At 52.1% G+C, this 19,019-nt stretch overlaps 1 protein-coding gene across 1 annotated transcript in view; it reads right to left on the minus strand.

The window, feature by feature from the left end:
• LOC103533482 (collagen alpha-1(I) chain-like) overlaps positions 1-14,188 on the minus strand; it is a 50,999-nt gene extending 36,811 nt beyond the window's left edge. Inside the window, exon 1 of the mRNA XM_030461486.1 lies at positions 14,071-14,188. Coding sequence (XP_030317346.1) covers positions 14,071-14,188 — 118 coding nt within the window. The remainder of the gene's footprint in view (positions 1-14,070) is intronic.
• Positions 14,189-19,019: the final 4,831 nt, after the last annotated feature.

The raw sequence follows: 19,019 nt of genomic DNA on the forward strand, positions 1-19,019 counted from the left end.
CCCAGCACGGGGGCTCGGCCTGGATGGGGCTTCTGGGGACAAAGCCTGGAGAGGAGGAAGGGATGCTGGAAGTTGAGGATGACCCTGAATAAGGACAAGCTGGCTCCAAGGTAAAGGAGGCCAAGAGGCAGAAAAAGAAGAGAGTCTAAGAAAGAGCTTTGGGGAGATGAAGGAGGAGGAAAGTAAAGAGTTTCAGTGGGGAAGTGGCCTTGGTGGGTATTTTAGCTTCACCATCCTCACCATGTCTTCTCTCTGCAAATCCCAACTGCCCAAACCATGAGATGATGTGAAAATCTCATCTTATTAACATACTCCAGAAAGAACCCAGACTTCAAGGTCAGGTCCCCCCCCCCAGCCCCCAGCCATGGCTCCAGCCACAGGTGCTTGAAGGAGAGGAAAAGGGCAGGAACAGAGCTTGCTGTCTCTCCCTTTTGATCTTTCATGATGTTTTGTGAAGCCTTAACCTCCACCCCTCCCCTCCATCCAAGGCAGAATGAAGCATTTTTAAAATCTCATCAGCTCTTTGTGGGGTAGGCGAGGAAGCTGCAGCCTGGTGGATCAGCAGAAGGTACAAACACAGAAGGAGGAGGTAGAAGTAAGGCAGAAAGGGAAATGCAACTTCAGAGTTGTGGAAGCAAGAAGCAGGAAATCCCTGCTTTGGAAATACCTCAGTCCCCTTCTTCCCTATGACACGTTGATCTTCACAATTGTTTCTCCAGCCCAACCTCCCATTGTCTTGAATGAGTTATTTTAAAGTCTGGCAGAGGTTCAGCTCCAGCTATTATTTCAACAATGTCAGAAATGTCTTGAGTAACAAGGGAAACTCTGGGGTTGGTGTTATCTCCAGCTGCAGCCGTGCACATCTGGGAGAGATTACAGCCTGAGAAAAGAAAAATAAATATGTCCAGGGAGCCCTTCCTGGGAATTCCTCTCATTTCACTAAATCAGGGCTTGGCACCCCAAAACCAAACCCTTCCACCAAACTCTGCTCCTGCTCCTTCCACTTGGGATGAACTGGTTTGGGTTCCCTGGCTCCAGGGATGAACGGGTTCTTTGGGTTCAGTGATTTTTAAACAGCAAAATGTCAAAGCCAAAACTGAAAAACTGAAGCTTTAACCTGATCTGACTGTGCAAGGCCAGGCAGACCCGAGGAGATACACCCAGGTGTTAGTCACTGGTGAAAGGCACCCAGAAAGGGCCTGATCAGGGGCCAGCAGCCATCTGTCACCCTGCCAAAAAGCACATGTTGGCTCAGGATCTCTGCAGCTCCTGGTTTCCAAGTTATAATCAAAAACCTTTGGGGGAAGTAGCAGCAGTAAAGCAGTGAAAGATCTTTGTGTTTCCCAGGAACCTTCTGTTCAAACACAGGAGCTGTCCCCAGGGTGGGTGGGATGGCAGCACCTGGGAGCACGGCTTCATTTCGGATTTTCCTTAATCTGGCTGATTTTTCCCCCTCAACTTTGCTGCCAGCAAAGGGTCAAGAGGCTCGGGCAGAGCAGGCAGAAGGACAAAATCCCTGTGAGCCAGGGGGATCCCGAAAGCATCTTCCCAAAGCTCCCCCAGCTCCGTGCTCTGGGCAGAGCTCCAGTTCAGCTCCTCACATCAAACCCTGGCAGCCCCAACCCTCTTCCTCAGCTGCCTCTTGAGATGTTCCTGACCAAGGTGTTTTACCTTGGCCTGGCCCTGCAGTGGCCCAGGAGAGGAATGGACTGGAGGAAGGTGAAGCCCTCAGCTCAATAAGCACTGAGGACTTCACTGAGGGACAAACCCTACAAGGCAACTGTTCAAGTCCTACCTGGGCTCACCCTTGGCAAGACCTTTTCACCACATCCCTGCCAGAGGAGCTGGCAGGATCTGCCCTATCACACACCAGGAGCTGACAAACCTCCCCTCAGCCCTGTCCTGACAAAGTGACAAATTCCCAGGTGACCAGAGCTGGAGAGTGCAGAGGCTTTGCAGAAGTTGGCTGCAGAGCTGCTCATGGTAGATCGTGTCCCAGGCAGAAGCCCCTGGGGGGCAGGAGACCTCCTTGCCTCCTTGAAGCTGCCTTGGTTTCCAGCACATCAGCCTGCAGAGAAAACCTCGATGCCACTCCCCTGGAGTCATCAACAGCCCCAAAAGCAGAAGGCAAGAACAAGTTCCAGGCAGGAGGATGGATGCTCACCAGGACCTGGCTCTGGGGAGCAGTTGGCACTCAGAGCTTGAGGGCAAAAGGCAGGGGACAGGCAGGGGACACGGGGCAGCCACAAGGCTGCCAGGGCTCTGCTCTCATGCTGTGCCAAGCCTGGTGGGCAGAGCTCCAGGCCCCAGGCATGGCAGGGTTCCTGGGCATGGTCTGCTGCCTGCCAGGCTCCTCCAGTCCCCATCCGGCAGCACAGGGACCGGGGAGACTTCCCAGAAAATTGTTGGAGACTCAAGGTCCCGAGTGCTGGCAGGGAAAGGCAGCTCCTGGCTTTTGAGGTCTAATGCAGGAGGCTTCCTATTGCACAAACATCTGGCAAATTTCTAAACTCTGTCCAAACCCATCCTAGCTCAGGGAATCCCAGAATCCCAGACTGGTTTGGGTTGGAAGTTTGGGATCTTAAACCCCATCCAGTGCCACCCGTGCATGGCAGGGACATCTCCCACCAGCCCAGGCTGCTCCAAGCCCCATCCAACCTGGGCTGAGACACTGCCAGGGATTCTGGCCGTGCCTTCTCTCATCCAAGATATTTTTTTTTTCCCTGGATAAGAACAACTATAGGTCAGACCATGGTTTACCTGAGCTGAGACTCAGCCACTTCACGCTGCAATCCATCCCTGTGACATTCCCTGCAGGGCAGCGAGGGTCCCAGGCTGAGGGAGAGGAGTCAGACAGGTTACAGGAGCTGGACGTGCCTGAGGCCAGATCTGTTCTTGCACTTCACCAAGGCTTCTGCCAGTTCCTGTCACTCAGGATATGACCAAAACCCAAACCTAAATTAGTAGCAGTGCACCTAAAGCAAAGGGAACTTTCCTGCTGCAGGTAGGGATCTATTTCTGCTTCCTTCACTTTCAGATGTGTTGTTTTGAGGGTCAGGGCTCAGGCTGGTATTAAAAGTTATTTGATCATGAACAATGTTCTGGAGGTTGTATTTAGTTACCACGCACCATCTGCCCCCAGGGATCTGCAGGAACAGAGCAGGAATGGGAGGGAGAAAGCAGCACAACCCAGGGCAGAGCTGGGCAGGAGCAGCAGCCCTGACCTTCAACACAGATCACAAGAATAAAGCAAAAATGAAAAATGAGTGTTTCCCAGACTAACTTGCTGACATTTTGCAGCCAAAAAGTACTCCAGTTTTCACCTCAGGCAAAACATGTGCAGGTTTGTGATTCATTCCCTGCTGCCAATTTGCCTTCAGTGACTCGTTGTGGTTTCAACCTTTGCTCAGCTCCTGGATGCTCCTCCAAGTCTTTTATGTCTGACTCCTTGCAGAGCTCCTCACCTCCCACCTCGCCCCCTCCACTGGTATTTTTACACCCCAAGGATCTTTGGGTGCCTGTGAGCCTTCCAGCTTCACCACAAGCTCCTTGGTGCCCTGAGCTGCTGCCTTCCCCAGCACAGAATTTTCGGGGTTGGAAGGGACCTTAAAGCCCCCCCAGTGCCACCCTTGCCATGGTCAGGGACCCCTCCCCCAGCCCAGGGTGCTCCAAGCCCCATCCAGCCTTCAACACTGCCAGGGATGGGGCAGCCACAGCTTCTGGGGGCACCCTGGGGCTCAGCACCCTCACACCAAACAATTTCTTCCTCGTGTCCAACCTCAGCCTCCTCTCTGCCAGGTTAAAGCCATTCCCCCTCATCCCATCCCTCCATGTCCCAAGTCCCTCCCCAGCTTTCCTGGAGTCCCTTCAGGCACTGGAAGGTGCTCTGAGGTCTCCCTGGAGCCTTCTCTTCTCTAGGCTCAACATCCCAAATTCTCATCCTGGCTCCAGAGCTGCTCCAGCCCTCCCAGCATCTCTGGCATCTCCTTTGGACTCCCTCCAAGAGCTCTGTGTATTTCTGGTGCTGAAGAGCCCAGAGCTGGACACAGCACCACAGGGGAGGTCTCACAAGATCAGAGGAGTAACCAGAACCATCCAGATCCTTCTTCAGATTGGTCTCTGAAAAGAGGTCCTGTACAGCTCTGCATCCAGGAGCCAGGAGCAGACAGGAACCAAAAGATCTGGTTCACTCTTCATAGGCTGGAGTCATTCAGGATCCCTCCTTGTCCTGTGATGGTCAAACCTTTGGTAACTTCCAAAGCAGCCACCAGACTCTTTCTCAGGAGGAAACTTTTTCTCAGCAACAGTAAAGGAGGAGGGATGCAGGGGCCAACCCTCTTCTTGGGCATCACTTTGAGAGGTAGAGCCATGCCAAGAGCAGGCACCACTCTGGGGTGATGTCCCAAGAGGGTGTGCAGGGCAAGGGAGCCAAAGCACAGCCCATGGAACATCCCTGCAGCTCCACCAGCCCCAGCCAGGCAGCACATGCCTGCCAGATGCTCCACGTTTTGGGAAGGGAAGGTTTAGAGGTCAAGGTCACAAGCAATGCCTGACTCCATTCTTTGCAAAGGGGCCATGCAGGGGGAGAGGGAGCTGGGAGGAAATACCATCCTGAGCAAGTTAAAACCACCAGGGTGGGATTCATGGTCACATTTGCACATGTTTGGCTCAGGAAGAAGCAGGAAGCAGCAAGACCTGGAGGTCCCTCAGCTGGAATAAAGTGCTGGGCAGAAGGCAGAGGAGGGTGAGACACCAGGACAGGCTGGGATGCTCCTTCCTCCATCTCCTGAATCCCTCCAGGAGCTGCAGCCCCCCAGGTTAGGAGCAGCTTCCAGCTATGGATGTTCCCCCCTTCCCTTCTTTGTGGGAATGAAATGCTGCACTGGGAGCTGTGATTCCCACACTTGGGAGGCTTGGAGCTCCTGGAGTGTGTCAGCCCTGTCTCCCCTTTCCTGTTGGACTATCAGTTGGCACCTTGCACTTGAAAGGAGAAAGCTGGGGCCTCTGATGTAGCCCCAGACACTTTCTTTCCAAGGCTCAAGACCCACGTTAACCTAAACCAGATGGCACATAGAAAAAACAGGAGCCCAGACACAAAGGAACAGTTTGAGAAGTGCCACTCTTGGCCGTGCAGGAAGGTGGCCACCCAGCAGTGGTCACCTCCTCCAGGTGGCCCTTTCAATGCCCTGGATCTGGGTGGATCTCCTTCAGGCACTCCAGGAACTCCACAAGGGGAGTTGGTGTGGGTTTAGAACCATAGAAAAGTTTTGGTATGTCCATCTCCCACTCCTGGCAGTGGGTGCCAAGCCTCCTCTTGCTCCACAGGATGTGAAACAGTCACAGCATCCCCACAGCCACAGAACTCCATTTCTCTCCATCCTGGCTCTTCCAGAGAGCCCCAGTAACACCAGTAATGCTTCTGGGGCACACTCACACCCTGCTCACCTGAAACCATGATTGCCTTGTATATTTAAGGCAGAAAAAATATAAAATCTAAATCATCAAACCTCAAGAACCTTAGATATGACTTCTGAGCACTGCCTTCCAAAGGGAGCATGCCTGGGAGATACACTGAGGCACAGCATTCTTGCTCATTTAATTTTGGGTCACTTTTGTTCAATCAGCATCTGTCAAGTGACATGAGACTGGTCACTGCTCCTATTTTTGCATTTTCAAGCCAGAAAAAAAAACAACAAACCGTGATCTGGTGTTCTACAAAGAATGTGCCAAAGGAACAACTTAATTTCCACTTTAGGAACAACAGCTGTGGCTGAATTTTGAAAAAAAAAAAATTAAAAATCATCTTTCCTTATAGGAAAAACATCTCATCTAGATTTAAAGTCCTCCCAGCAACTGAAACTGCCACAACCCAGCCCTGATGTAGATCAGCAGTGAATTAAATAATATATACAGTCAACACATGTGTTGGTTACAGCTAACGTGGGAGGTTCCAATTAAAACCAGCAGAGCTGTGGAAGAAAATTAACAGCACTTTTACAGCAGAAGATTCCCAAAAGTCCACTCATTTGGAGAAGAACACCATGAGTGGGGCATTATAAAAGGAACCCATCAGAAAACTGCCTACCCTGGGCAAGTCCCTGATCTGCTCCTTAGACAGACCCTCCAGAAACAGCTGTTGTTCCAAGCAAGTTTGGTTTTCTCAAGTCTTGCTCAAACACTCCTGTGCACTTCTCACAAATCAGCACAAACCCTCAGAGTTATTAACACAACAGGAACAAATTGCACAATTTTTTCATGTAAGTTGTTGGAGGGAGCTCAGGGCTTGGTTGCTCAGCCTTGCTCTGAGGCCACGAGGAGGAAACATGAACTTCATAAAATGCAAACAAACCATTTCCATGGGGCTTGGAATGAATGAAGGTCCAACCCTGCCTTGGAAGAAACCAAGACCCCCAAATTCAGCTGATTGTTCCCGAGGTCTTGCCAAGTATCTTACAAAGCATCACCTGGGTTCAAACCCAGAGGGAAAACAGCAAAGAGGCACCCGGGAGCTGGCTGGGTGCAGATAGGAGCTTCCAAGAGATGTAGGAGAGCAAGGCCTCACCCAAAACCCTTCAACTCAAACTCTCCATACAAAGCGTGCACCCACAGGTTTTCTCTCTTTCTCCCTCTCCCTTTGCAGCTCAGTTCAACTTCTGCAACTCGTGTGCTGCACCTCACCCAGCCAGGTGAGGAGGATGCCCTGGTGTGATGGGGACTAACTCCTCCATCTTCTCTCCCTTCTCTAACCCAAATCTTTTTTTGCCCCCTTCAAAGCTTAAAACAATCAAAAAGCTCTAGTAAAGGGGTGGGAGAAGGGAAAAATACCAGAGCCCAGGAGGTGTTTAAATCTGCTCATGCAAATCTCCCTGCCAGAAAGCCAGATCCAACTTCAGAACTCCTCTGCATCGCTAACGACCTTTTAATGGCTCTCATTACAGAACATCTCGCTCAGCCCCGGTACATCCCTGCCTGCCAAAACAAAGCCCAGCATTTCCACAAGGCAGAATCCAGCTGTTTAATTGATCCATTCAAAGGATTCAGAAAACTATTAATAATGCAGCTCTGTCAAACTAAAGGTTTCACTCCTGTGTGGCAGATGCCTCCGCTGGATGGCAACTCCTTTCTCCTGCCTCTTTAATCAAACATTTCCCACTCCCAGAGGAAGCTGCCGTTAAAATGTGCCTTAGAAACAAAGGTTCCATGGCAGAAAAAGTCAGAATAAAATCTGCCTTTGTCACTCTGAAAAGCTATATTTCATCTGGCGCATGTTCTCATCCTCAGTCTTGAGCAGACATGCAGCTTGGTAGAACAAGTCAGCACAGAAATGCCCCAAACGCACCAGGGCTGGGGTCCAGGGGTGTTACACACACAAATATCCCAATAAATTCTCCTCTCCCTTTAACCCTGTGGGTTTCTTGCCTGTAAATCATAGGTTTGGGTTGGAAGGAACCTTAAAGCTCATCCAGTCCCACCCCTGCCATGGGCAGGGACACCTCCCACCAGCCCAGGGTGCTCCAAGCCCCATCCAACCTGGCCTGGAACACTTCCAAGGATGGGGCAGCCACAACTCTCCTGATTTACACCTTTCAGGGACAAGCCATGTTGTCCCTAGTTCTCACCCTGCAACGTGACATTTCTAGACGGGTGGGATCTGCTCCAGCCAAGCCCATCACCTCCTGCATTCCTTCTGTAGGATGCAGAGGGCTCTGCTGCAACTGCAGTGGCACAACCACCACCAGGAAGATGGAAAAACATGAGACTTAACCCCAGCACATCAGCCAGACCAGGGCACTGAGTGCCACATCCAACCTTTCCTTAAACACCTCCAGGGATGGGGACTCCACCACTTCCCTGAGCAGTCCATCCCATCCAGTGCCTCTCCATGAGGAATTGCTTCCTGACATCCAACCTAAGCCTCCCCTGGGGCAGGTTCAGGCCATGCCCTCCTGCCCAGCAAGTTCTCCCATGGGAAGAGTGCTCAGTGCCTGCTTGGTCCACAGCTCCTCCCCAGCCACCTGCTCCCAAGGGCTCTCCAAGCTGGGGTGCAGGGTATCTCTCATATCTCATCCAAAAAGAAACAAACCAAAAGCCAAACAAGTAGGGATGCTAAAGAGCTTCTCCAACCAAAAGCACCAGAGGAGCTGGTGTGAAAAGCCTCATCCCCTGCTCCCCTGATGTGCAGCTGGGCCTGGCTGGATGAGCATCAACTGCATCCTCCTCCCCAGCTGCCCAAATGGAGCAGTGAGAGGGATCAGCCCTGCATCTTTCCTGGAGGAGTCTGGGGCTCTGAAGTGCTTTAACTGTCTCTGCAATGTATTACCTACCCACTGTTCCTATTTCTCCAAGTCCCAGTGGAAATATTTTATGTTTTATCTAACTGCAGCAACTTAGAAGGCATTCATCTCCTGCAAGTGGGGAAGAAGATCTGCATAATGCTCATTGTGCATTATGAGGGTAATCAGCTTGCAACAAATAAAAGTTAATTACCTTTCTGTAAGGTGCTTTTGTTTCGTTTTCCCTTTCAGAAATTAGAAGGTATTTGAATGATTCTAAAGGACCAAAAATAATAATTACAAAATTGACCTTCATTTACACTCTGGTAAAAGTAACAAAATTAAACTGGTTTCCATGAGCTGAATCTGTCTGACCTCTGCCCAACCCCTGTAATTCCCCAGCAGCAGGTTCAGGAGGGGGTGAACCCAACCCACTTGCCAGATGGACCCAATAACCACAACAAGGGCCACCAGGTGCTGCTCAGCAGCAGAGGGTTCCCCCCAGAGCTGGGTCCCCACCACCCACCAGAGCTCTCCTGAGAAAACAAATGCACAAAGACCCCTGAAATTTCCCCACTGAAATACCCCTGCCCCATCCATCTTGTCTCAGAGCAGAGAAAACCTGCTGGTAAATAAATAAATAAATAAATAGGTGTTTTCAAATAGCCAGGCAGTTTCCCGAGGTTTTCTGGGGGGAGGGAGAAAGAAGAAATTATATTATTTTCTCCCCATGTTTGGCAATGAGCAGCATCTTTATCCTCAGGGGATAAATACCACCCTGCCACATTCCTCCATCCCACCACGTCCTTCTGTCCCCCCACGTCCCTCCATCCCACACTGTCCCCCCGTGTCCCTCCCATCCCCCCCGCCGGGTCACCCTTGTGTCCCCATCAGCCCCGGGATCAGCGCTGTGACCTGAGGTGGCCCCGCAGCCCTCAGGGTGACACTGCCGGGGGGGACGGGCTGGAGGGGGGAGCTGGGCACCGTTCCAGGTGGGTAATTAGCACGGTACTAATTAGCAGATGCACTGTCAAGGTTGACATGCCCACAACAGAAGTTGATTCCAGTCACGGTGTTGCTTTCCTGAGCTCCCGGAGTGGGATAAGGCAGGGAAGGAGGGGGATTCAGTCCCGGGGAGGTTTTTTTCTTTCTGTGGTTGTTGAGCAGAGAGCGAAGCCTCAGGCTGGGTGAAGCCTTTGCAGAAGGAAGGGACTGCGGGGACAAGAAGCCCCTTTGCCACCTGCCTGGACATCAGGAGACACTTTACTCTGACAGCCTCATCCTCTGCCCCAGCCAAGGGGCAGGATCGGGTCTGCCCGGGATGCTGCTCCTAGGAATGCTGCTCCTCAGGATGCTGCTCCCCGGGATGCTCAGTGCTCCCACACTCCCTGTGCCGTGGGGACACAGACCCAGCCCTGCCTGCTTCAAAACAGGGAGCAAAGCACAAAACCAGAGATAATAACCTCTCCACGTGATGGCAGGAGGGGTGAGCAGCTTTCTGCCCTTTATTTTAGCTGAAGGGAAGGGAATGAGGTTTCTGATCTCCAGGGTGCCAGGCAGGAGCAGGCCAGCACCTCCAACTCCAGCACAAGCTCAGCTAGGCTGGGTTTAGGTTTGTGTCCAGCGAGGTGGGGAGGGATTTTGGTGTGAGAAACAGCTCTGAGTGGTTGTCCCAGCCCACTGCCTCATGGCAGGCTCCCAAAAATTTCCTAATTTCTTGCAGGGGCAGCTGCCATCTGCTCCTGGTTGGGATCTCTGGGCTGATGTAATGTCATTCCAGCCCTGGCTGAGGCATATGGAGCTCTTTGTGTATGTTCACCATGTGGTATATATATATATGTATATGTGTACATATATATATACACAGCCCATCAGTCTCTGCTCTCACAAGCCCTGTGGTCACAGTGGGGCTGGGGTGCAGCCTGTGTGGGGCAGGGACACTGGTGGTGATGGTGCCACTGTCAGGAGGTTACAGCTCATCTGTGGGGAGAAGAGCCCGGACACCCCAGCCCTGTGGTGTGTGGGATCCTGCATTCCTCTGGGATTTGTTTTTCATCATGGAATCATACAGTGGTTTGGACTGAAGGGACCTTCAAGATCATCCAGGCCCAACCCCCCTGCATGGGCAGGGACACCTCCCCTCAGCCCAGGATAGGGAATTTTAGGGAATGAGGCTCCATATGGCCCATTGCTTGCAGAAAGGTTTAAGATTTTTTTTAACTTGGTCCAATCTGGAAGGATTTCTCCTGGGGCTGCTGCCAAGCTCCAAGTCCCCAGCTCACAGGAATACACAGACACACAGATGAGGGAGAGCCTGGGAGCTGCCTGGAAGCTTGAGCTGAAATCTTGCACATAATTCAGCATGAGGCAGACACGAAACAACCAACCAGGAGTTATAAAGTTCAAGTGATGATATTTGTACCAAGGGAGAGCAGCAAGAGCTCCTGCCTCTACCCACCTCCTTCCAACTCCTGGACAAAGGAAGCTGAGGATTTTAGGGGGGGAAGGTCTCCTGTAGCCATCCTTTCATCCCCCTCCACCAGACCCAAAGGACAAACACCCCCGTGCTGCCTCTCCCCTCTGTGCTCTGGGGCAGAAAACCTTGGCTAAGAGGAGAGCCCAAAAGCTGCACTGTAAAAAAACTCCTGGTGAGCTCTGTCTGGGGTCTCCTCCATCCTGCAGGCCCTGAAGCCTCAGTTGTTCCTTCTCTGCCTACACAGGGCACAGAGACACAGGACAAGGCTGCACAGATGCTCCCTGGGACAGAGGCAGTGACCCCTGTATTTACACCACTGTAAAGGCACAATTTAGGGTCTTGCGAGAGGAAAAAAAAACCAACACACACACAAAAAATCCCCAAATAATTGCTTGATTGAGGACTCCAAAGTAACCTGCATGCACTGGAGTGGTCAAGTGGAGATGATGTTAAAAGTCCAAGTTTGTTTTTTTTCCAGCCAGTGTGACTTGAAATTAATTAACTCCCCATCATTTTGTAAGCTGTACAGATCCACCCAGCCCCGTGAGCTGCATCATATAGACCATACCCTTCTGCACACACATGAACAGCCCTGACACAGAACCATTCTGTATCATTTTGCATATTCACAGGAGGTTCAATGTTCACTTCAAGCCTCCATGCACATCCTCATCCCAAGGCACCAGAGGAGGAGCCTCCCTGCACCACGCTGGACTCAGCATCCCCAAGCACCAGACCTACAGGAGGATGAGTTCCTGAAAGACCATTTTCACCAAGCCTCCAGCAAGGAATACCATCTGCAGAAGCCAAGCCTTGCATTTCCAGATGCATCCCTTAATGAAGCAGATTTTAATTGGGCAACTCTAAGCTTTAATTAAGGGCAAATTGTTCGTGCGCATTCATTTTTGGGTCACGTTCCCACACAGAGCTTTTCTGGGTTGGTTTGGGGAGTTTTGTGGGGCTGTGATTATGGCTATGGGGGAAAAAACCCAACAAAAACCCCACCCAACAGCTCCAGACCCTCACTACACCAGGGAGATCCCCCCCTTTCTTCTCATTGTTAACCAGAGCATCCCCCAAAATGATGGGGATGTTGTGCCCCCTGGTGCCAGCACATCTGGGGACACGGAGAGGGGATGCTCAGAGGGCTCACACAGCCCCACAACCCCCAAATTCAGAGAAACTCTCCCAGTGCCACCTCTCCCCTGCCATCCCAGACCCACAGCACTCCAGGGGCCTCACTCAGGAATCAGTGCAGCTCAAACCATCAGAAATAAATGCAAATTCAATAATTCAGCCTTGGCAGGAGGCACCTGGGGCTTTACCCCCCTGCCCAGCACAACTCTGCCACACCAGTGAGCACCAGTTCCCACCCTCTGCCTTGTAAATACCCTCCCCTAAATCAAGTCCCATTCCCGGTGTTCTGGGGTCAATTCACACCCATTTTTGCACTTCCAGATCACCAGCCAGCATCCTGTTGGGAACAGCTACAAACACAACAAATGGACAGCCCAGATTCCCTCCCAGGTGGCTTCACCTCCTGCTTCTACAACCCAAACGTTTGGCTGTGAAATTGCTGTGGAAACAGCAGAAACTGCAGAAACTGTCCTTTCCCAGGCATGAGCCCCAGAAACCTCCCTTCCAACCTGGCACAAGGGCTGATGCCACCCCTGTGACAGCAATACTGCAGAAATGTCACCAATGGGTGCTCCCCAGAGAGCAGGAGGCATCACCAAATGGACTGAACCCTGGCTGAGCTGCTGTGAGGAAAGAAGCCAGGGATCCCAGTTTCCTGATGGGCCCATCTCAGAAGTGGATCCTAATTTCCTGTGGTACAACCACCTCCACACACCTTCCATCAGGAGGGGACAAGACGCTCAACCCCAAAGAACCATCTTGTTTCATACCCAAGCCTGAGAAACTCACACATTTGGGGGGTTCAGTGCCCCATTCACCACCAGGATCTAAAATTCCAGAACTTCTAAAATTTTCCTGCCTGAGCTCTGCACCAGACAGGGCAGCAGTGACAGAGGGTGAAGCCACCCACCTGGATGATGCTCAGTGAAATCCTCCTCAGGGCTGTGACCCACAAGAAATAAGAATATCTAACTAGCAAAAACTTTTGCTACAGCCAGCTTCCAGCCCTTCCCTTCCCTGCTGTGCCTGGGGTAATGCCAGACACCCCTCTCTGCCCTTCCTCCCCACACAGCCCCATACCCTCATTGGAGTTGCCACCTTACAAGTTCCACAGTTTGAGCCCAAACCTCCCCACACCTCACCCCAACTTGGATTTTGCTCCAGTTCCAGCCCCTGCCGTGCCATTCCCAGCTCAGTTTCCCAGGCTGTGAGCTGCATCATTGCTCCAGCCTTGTTCCCCAGCCAAGCTTCACGTGGAGTTAAGCTCTACTGAGATAAACCAGTGCTTCCCCTCTCACAACCCAATTCCCACCGGTGCAGTTCCATTGAAACCTGACACACCCAAAACCACCTGGGTTTGGGCAGGAGCATGGGGTCTCCACCTCTGATGGGACAGCACAAAGCAAATGGAGGAACCTTGGGAAGCATTTGGTGCCTCCTTCAAAAGATAAATCCTTTTTTTTAAGAGTCATTCATTAATTTACTCACCATGCCCCACACAGCCCATCACTGACCAGGGAGAAGTCCCAGCCCCACGCACCGAACTTTGGGAATGACTTTCTTGGAGTTTCCCAGGGGTAAACCAGCCCCGTGCCCCATTTTCTAGGGTGAGGAGCCCTCGGGGTCTGTCCCGGGTTTGGGGGGGAGCCAGCCAGGGGCTACTGCCACTGGGAGGGACGGGACCCAGTGGTCTCAAAAGCTGGGTGAAAAGTTTCAGGGCAGTGACTTGGGGACAGCCGAGGGACAGGGTGAGACCCTGCAGTGTCCCAGAGAGAGGAAAAGCTCCAGCTGTGCTCCACGCAAACCCACGATGTGACATTACAGAGCAGAAAAGGAGGGGGACACCATCCCCTGCTCCAGCCACACTGAAAGCCCCCCAAAACCAAACCCCAAACACCTCCCCTGCCACCCCCAACCCCTCAGCCCACGGGGATGCCTTTGGCAGTGCGGTGGGAGCCTTTCTGGCCCCCAAACCAGCCAGCACCCCCCTCAGCCAGCATGTGGGGCACCAGGAGGGACCCCCATGTTCCCCCCAGCTCCTTCCCCCTGTTGCCCCCTCTCAGAGCTCCCGGAGGGAAGGGGGAGGCTATAATGAGACACACACACACACACACACATCCACCCTTCCCGGGTTTCCCCACCTCCGCCCTCCGCGCCCCCCCCCCCCCCCCCCCCCCCCCTTACCTGGCTGCATCCCGGAGCCCGGCTCGGGGGGCTCCAGCCCCTGCGGGCAGAGGGGGAGGGCGCAGAGCAGCCCCAGCGCCAGCGCCCTGCCGAGCATCCCGCCCCGGCCCCGCTGCATCCCGGCCCCGCCGCCACCGGGACAGGCACAGCCCCCAGCCCCGCTCCGCCCCGGCCCCGCACCCCGGGGGAAGGGGGGGGGACACGCACACACCCCCCGCCCCTTCCCACAGGCACCGCTGCGGGGCGGGCAGCACAACCTGCGGCACTGCAGGGGTTAATGCCCGCCCCCCCGCTTCGCATTCAGACCCCCGGAGGGCTTGGGGAGGGGGCAATCATCCCCCATCCCCCCCTTATCCCCTCTCCCAGCCCCGTGTACGGAGCTGCACTGGGTAACATGGACAGACAGACACACGGACTGTATCTCTGGCTGCTGCAGGGTTTAGTGAACATCCCCCACCCCCATGTGCTGGTTTGGCCTTCATTAAGTGACAGAGATCCTCCCCTACACACCCCAATAAAAGCTGTTCTCAGCTCTTCTCAGGGTGCTTTGCCCCCAGCCCCAAGCAGTGACACACTGCTTCCCCGGGATGCTGGGGACACAGCAGCCTCCTGCGTGGTGTTTCAGGGTGGGTGAGGGACCCCAAGTCTCCTGTGAGGGGTTTAGGTTCAGAGCCCGGGCCAGCTTATCCCGTTCTTGGCATGACATGGGTTAAACCTCACCTTGCCCGGGCACCACACCAACTCCTGGGCCAGGCAGCACCCACTGGGAGGTGCCATGGTCTGGGAACCACAGTGGTGGGAGACAAAGGTTGGACCTGATGGTCTCAGAGGTCCTTTCCAACCTGGCTGATTCTTCATTCTGTTTGCAGACAAGGCAACCCAGAAGTGAGTTTCCCTGGTCACCATCCCACCCGTGCAGGGTGCTGAGCTGCCTAATGTCACCAGTGGCACCGACCCTGCCACCACAGCCACTCCCCAGGCCTGCTCTGTGCTGGGTGACAAACCCAGGGATGCTCACAGAAGCCCTTGGGGGGGTCTTGGTTCAGACCAAGGAGGAGGAGGCAGACTCCTTCCCAGTCCATGTGAACATCTTCTCTGCAGCAATCTCCCAGAGACCTCAAAACACCTGGGAACCCTCAGGAAGGAGCAGCCAGACCTGTCAGCCTCCAGCTGGTGTCCCTGCCAGAGCACAGGAGATGCTCAAGGGGTCACCTGGATGTAGTGGGAAGAGCCTTTCTTGCTCCTGGGGCTCGATGAGCTGCTGGCCTCTCCACGCCTCACACCAGAGTGAGCTCAGCTTCTCTCTGTGGGTGTGTGTCCCACCTTTATTGGCCCCCTGGTAATAGGGGGCCTGCCCTAACCAGGCACAGGTGGACTCACACCCACTCTTTGGCAACTCGAGGCACCTGGTTTATCTTGTTTCTCTACACCTGGATGCCACACCAGCAGAGTGGGAAATGAGGCTTCTTTAGGGTCCTCTCTTTCAGTCCCAACTGCTGCTTGATCCTGGGGTGACAAGAGCCCAGCTGAGGGCCAATGGTGCTGTGCTCACCCCTCTGCCCAGCACCAGCCCCTGCCCTGCCACCCAAAGCCTCCCTCCTCTTCTCAAGGGAAGGAAGGTCAGAGACACTCAGGAGACATTTGCTTTGCTATGTAGAAGATTTTATTTGTCAATAACACGTGACATGGGTTTGGCTTCCCTTTCTCAGATGTTGCTGAATCCCATTGATCTCCAGGGCTGTGACTTTCTGTCCCAGCACATCTTCCTCCCATCACATTATGGAGTTGGTGATCTTAGAGAGCTCCTTTCCAACCCCTGTGATCCCTCAGCCCTGTCCTGCAGCTGCTCTCAGCCATGGGACACGCAGCCACCATCTCCTCTCCTTGCACATCCCACCATCCAGGAGAAGGCCTTTCGGGTGGATCACCTGCAGAACCAGCTCCTTGGCACAATCCCCTTCATGAGGATGGAAAAAAAAAACCTTGTGAAAAGGGATGTTTATCCTGCTACAGTCCTGCCAGCTTGGCTCCATCGCCTCCTGAAACACTCCATCCAGTAACACAGCCACATCCATTCCCCTTCCTCAGCCTCCTGGGAGAAAATGGGGTTTTACACCATTTTGGGTATTTTGGACTTTCCTGCAGGAGCAGTTGGACAAGGACTGAACCTCTTCCTCTGTACCATGCTGGGCAAAGAAAAGGCTGCCAGAAACAGAAATAACAGACACAGACAAAGCCAGTGATGGGATATTCTGATTCAGAGCAATAACAGAAAGTGGAGACGAGGGGAAAATGAACAAACTCCCATGACAGACACAGTTTTCTTTGAATTACCCCAGCTCTGCCCCATCAGCATACCCCAGGCTTCCTTTGCAAGCACAGGGGCTCTGTCCTGGGCTTTCCATCACCTGGCTCAGGAGCTGCTTTGCTCATCCCTCCCTTTCAAACAGCCTCAGCAGCTCCTTCCAGCTGCCTCACCCTCCACAGGGTTTCACCCCCCCAAAATATTTGCACAGCCTTATCAGAGCCCCCCTTCTCCACCACCCCACAGAGCTTCTCACCACCACCACCACCAGCAGCCCCCAACCTCTCAGCATTTTTGTTCCTGCTCCTTTTCTTTGCATTCCCTCCAACAGATCATCACATCCTCTAGGTGAGATGCCAAATTCCCAGTGGCACCTCCCTAGCACCCCAGTAGGAGGCTGTGGATGTAGAAAAATCACACACACAACAGTGATTTAAGAGAGTAAAATGCAGGAGCTCAGGGGACCTCACCCCTAGTTCTGTGCTCACTTGCTGGGTGACCCTGGGCAATTTTTTTCCCCTTGAGGTGTCTCAGGTTCCATTTCTTTTTATCAAATGAAGATGCAAACCCAGCCTCTTTTGAAGACATATTTTGGAATGTGCTGAGGGACAGCTGTTGAGCTGAGGCTGTTTAGTATGAGCAGGCACTTCTGATAATGGAGCTTCCCACAGCCCCGAAAATATCCCGAGAGCTGCTTGGGGCTGATGGAGAGGGATGAATTCCAGTGGGATGAGTAATTCATCACCTTGGGGGATGTGAAGGAGTCTGGTGGAATGGAGAATCAGCCAGATGACCCTGAGCTCTCCTGCTCCAGGGAATATAAAAGGCCAAATTACCTGCGGTGCTCGGGCTCAGGGGTATTCAGTGTCTCACTCTTGAGTTTTCTGCATCCTCAGACAAGTATTTCGGGGATTGATCCTCACATAGTGGCAACAGGAGAGGCATCGGCCTTTTCCCAGTTTTTTTCCTTTCCCTAGGAAGTAAGAAAACCCTGGAAATGCCACCCCCTGATGGTAACCCGAGGCATGGAGGTGCTGTCCTTGGAAATACCAATCCAGATTTTAATCTGAAAGGCTGGGAGTGGAGAGACAGGGAGCAGAAAAGTTGCAGTCTCTGCCAGCACGATGTGAGTCCTGGCAGAAATTCACCCTGGGCCTGGGGCTCAGCACTCTCACACCAAGAATGTCTTCATGGTGCCCAACCTCAGTCTCCCCTCTGCCAGCTCCAAGCTGCTCCCCTTGTTTTATCTCTCCGTGTTCACACCAAAAATCCCTCTCCAGCTTCCCTGCAGGGCCCCTCCCCCGAGGCAAACACAGATACAGCCAATCTCTTCCAGCATCCCAATTTGGGCCAAACTAAACCCAGTTTCCCCCCAGAACTCCCAGGCTGTGGCTCAGCCAAGCCAAGTCTCCTGTCCAGCCCCTGGTGGGAGCTGCTCCCCGGCTGGTGCTGTCCCTGCCACCAGCCACACTGCACACACCAGCTGGAATTTGTCAGCTTTGGGTTTTTTTAGTTTAGTTGTTTTTTTTTTTTTTTTTTTTTTTTACTAAGTTTTTATTTTAATTCAAGGACTTTGCTTCATACAAAATGTAATTGTAGAAACAACTGCAGAATTCAAAGTTTGGCTGATAAATATTACTCAGGCAGCAAACTAGGCAATCACAGCAGAACCTTTTTTTCTTTTTTTCTGGTTTTTTTTTTCCCCTTCTTTTTTTTTTTTTTTTTGGTAAAGTTCCACTTGTGTTGCATGGTTGGAACTTTTATAATTTTTAACACTGTTTTTTTAAATATAAAGTTTTGCAACAAACCCCCAATTTATATCAAATATATTTAAAAATTAACAACTGGATGAATACATTGTATCAAAAAAGTACGAAGATAAACATTTTCCATGCACATACTTTTTTTTTTTTTTTTCCTTTTTATATATATGTATATATGTATATATTTTACATGCAAACATTACTTATTCAAAGTACAGCCACTATGAGACTGGTTTTTTGGATGCAGAAAACTGATCGGTGCAATTCAAGTTTGGCAACTCACTATGAGGATTCTTGGAAATATCATGTATGCATTGAGGAGACAGCAGAGAGGCTGTTAAAAAAAAAAAAATAAAACAACCCCAAAACAGTAGGAAAAGGGTTATGAACAACTTGTGGTCAGGCTCACCTCTCACTGTCACCAGCTCAGGTGGAGGATTGGACAAGTTGAGGTTCTCTGGGTGTTCTACCCAAGAACAGAAGTAACCCAAGGGCATGGGTTGGCCGTGCACATCCCAGCTGGGGGGGTTGTGGGGGGGTTGTGGGGGGATTGAGGAGCTAAAATGGGGAGGAAAGGGGCAAGGTGGGGTGGAGAGACAGACAAAATCTTTCAGCACAGAAAGACATCTCTCTTGCTGTCCAGTGTGGGGGCAATGTTCACATGCACTGATAGAGAGATTGAGTGGGTTCCCCACCCCCCCCAAAAAAAAAAAACAAAAACAAACCCAACAAAAAAAACAAAAAACTACTTTACTTCCTGGAGTAAAATGGTAACATTTCTCTTTAAAACTTCAAATCAAGTATTTGTGCCTTCCAGGTAAGGAAAAATGTATAAAACATTTGGTCACAACCATGCTGAAGATGGAACCAGGAAAATCCAT

This window comes from Calypte anna, chromosome 17, assembly GCF_003957555.1.
Source record: "Calypte anna isolate BGI_N300 chromosome 17, bCalAnn1_v1.p, whole genome shotgun sequence".
Taxonomy (NCBI): Eukaryota; Metazoa; Chordata; class Aves; order Apodiformes; family Trochilidae; genus Calypte; species Calypte anna.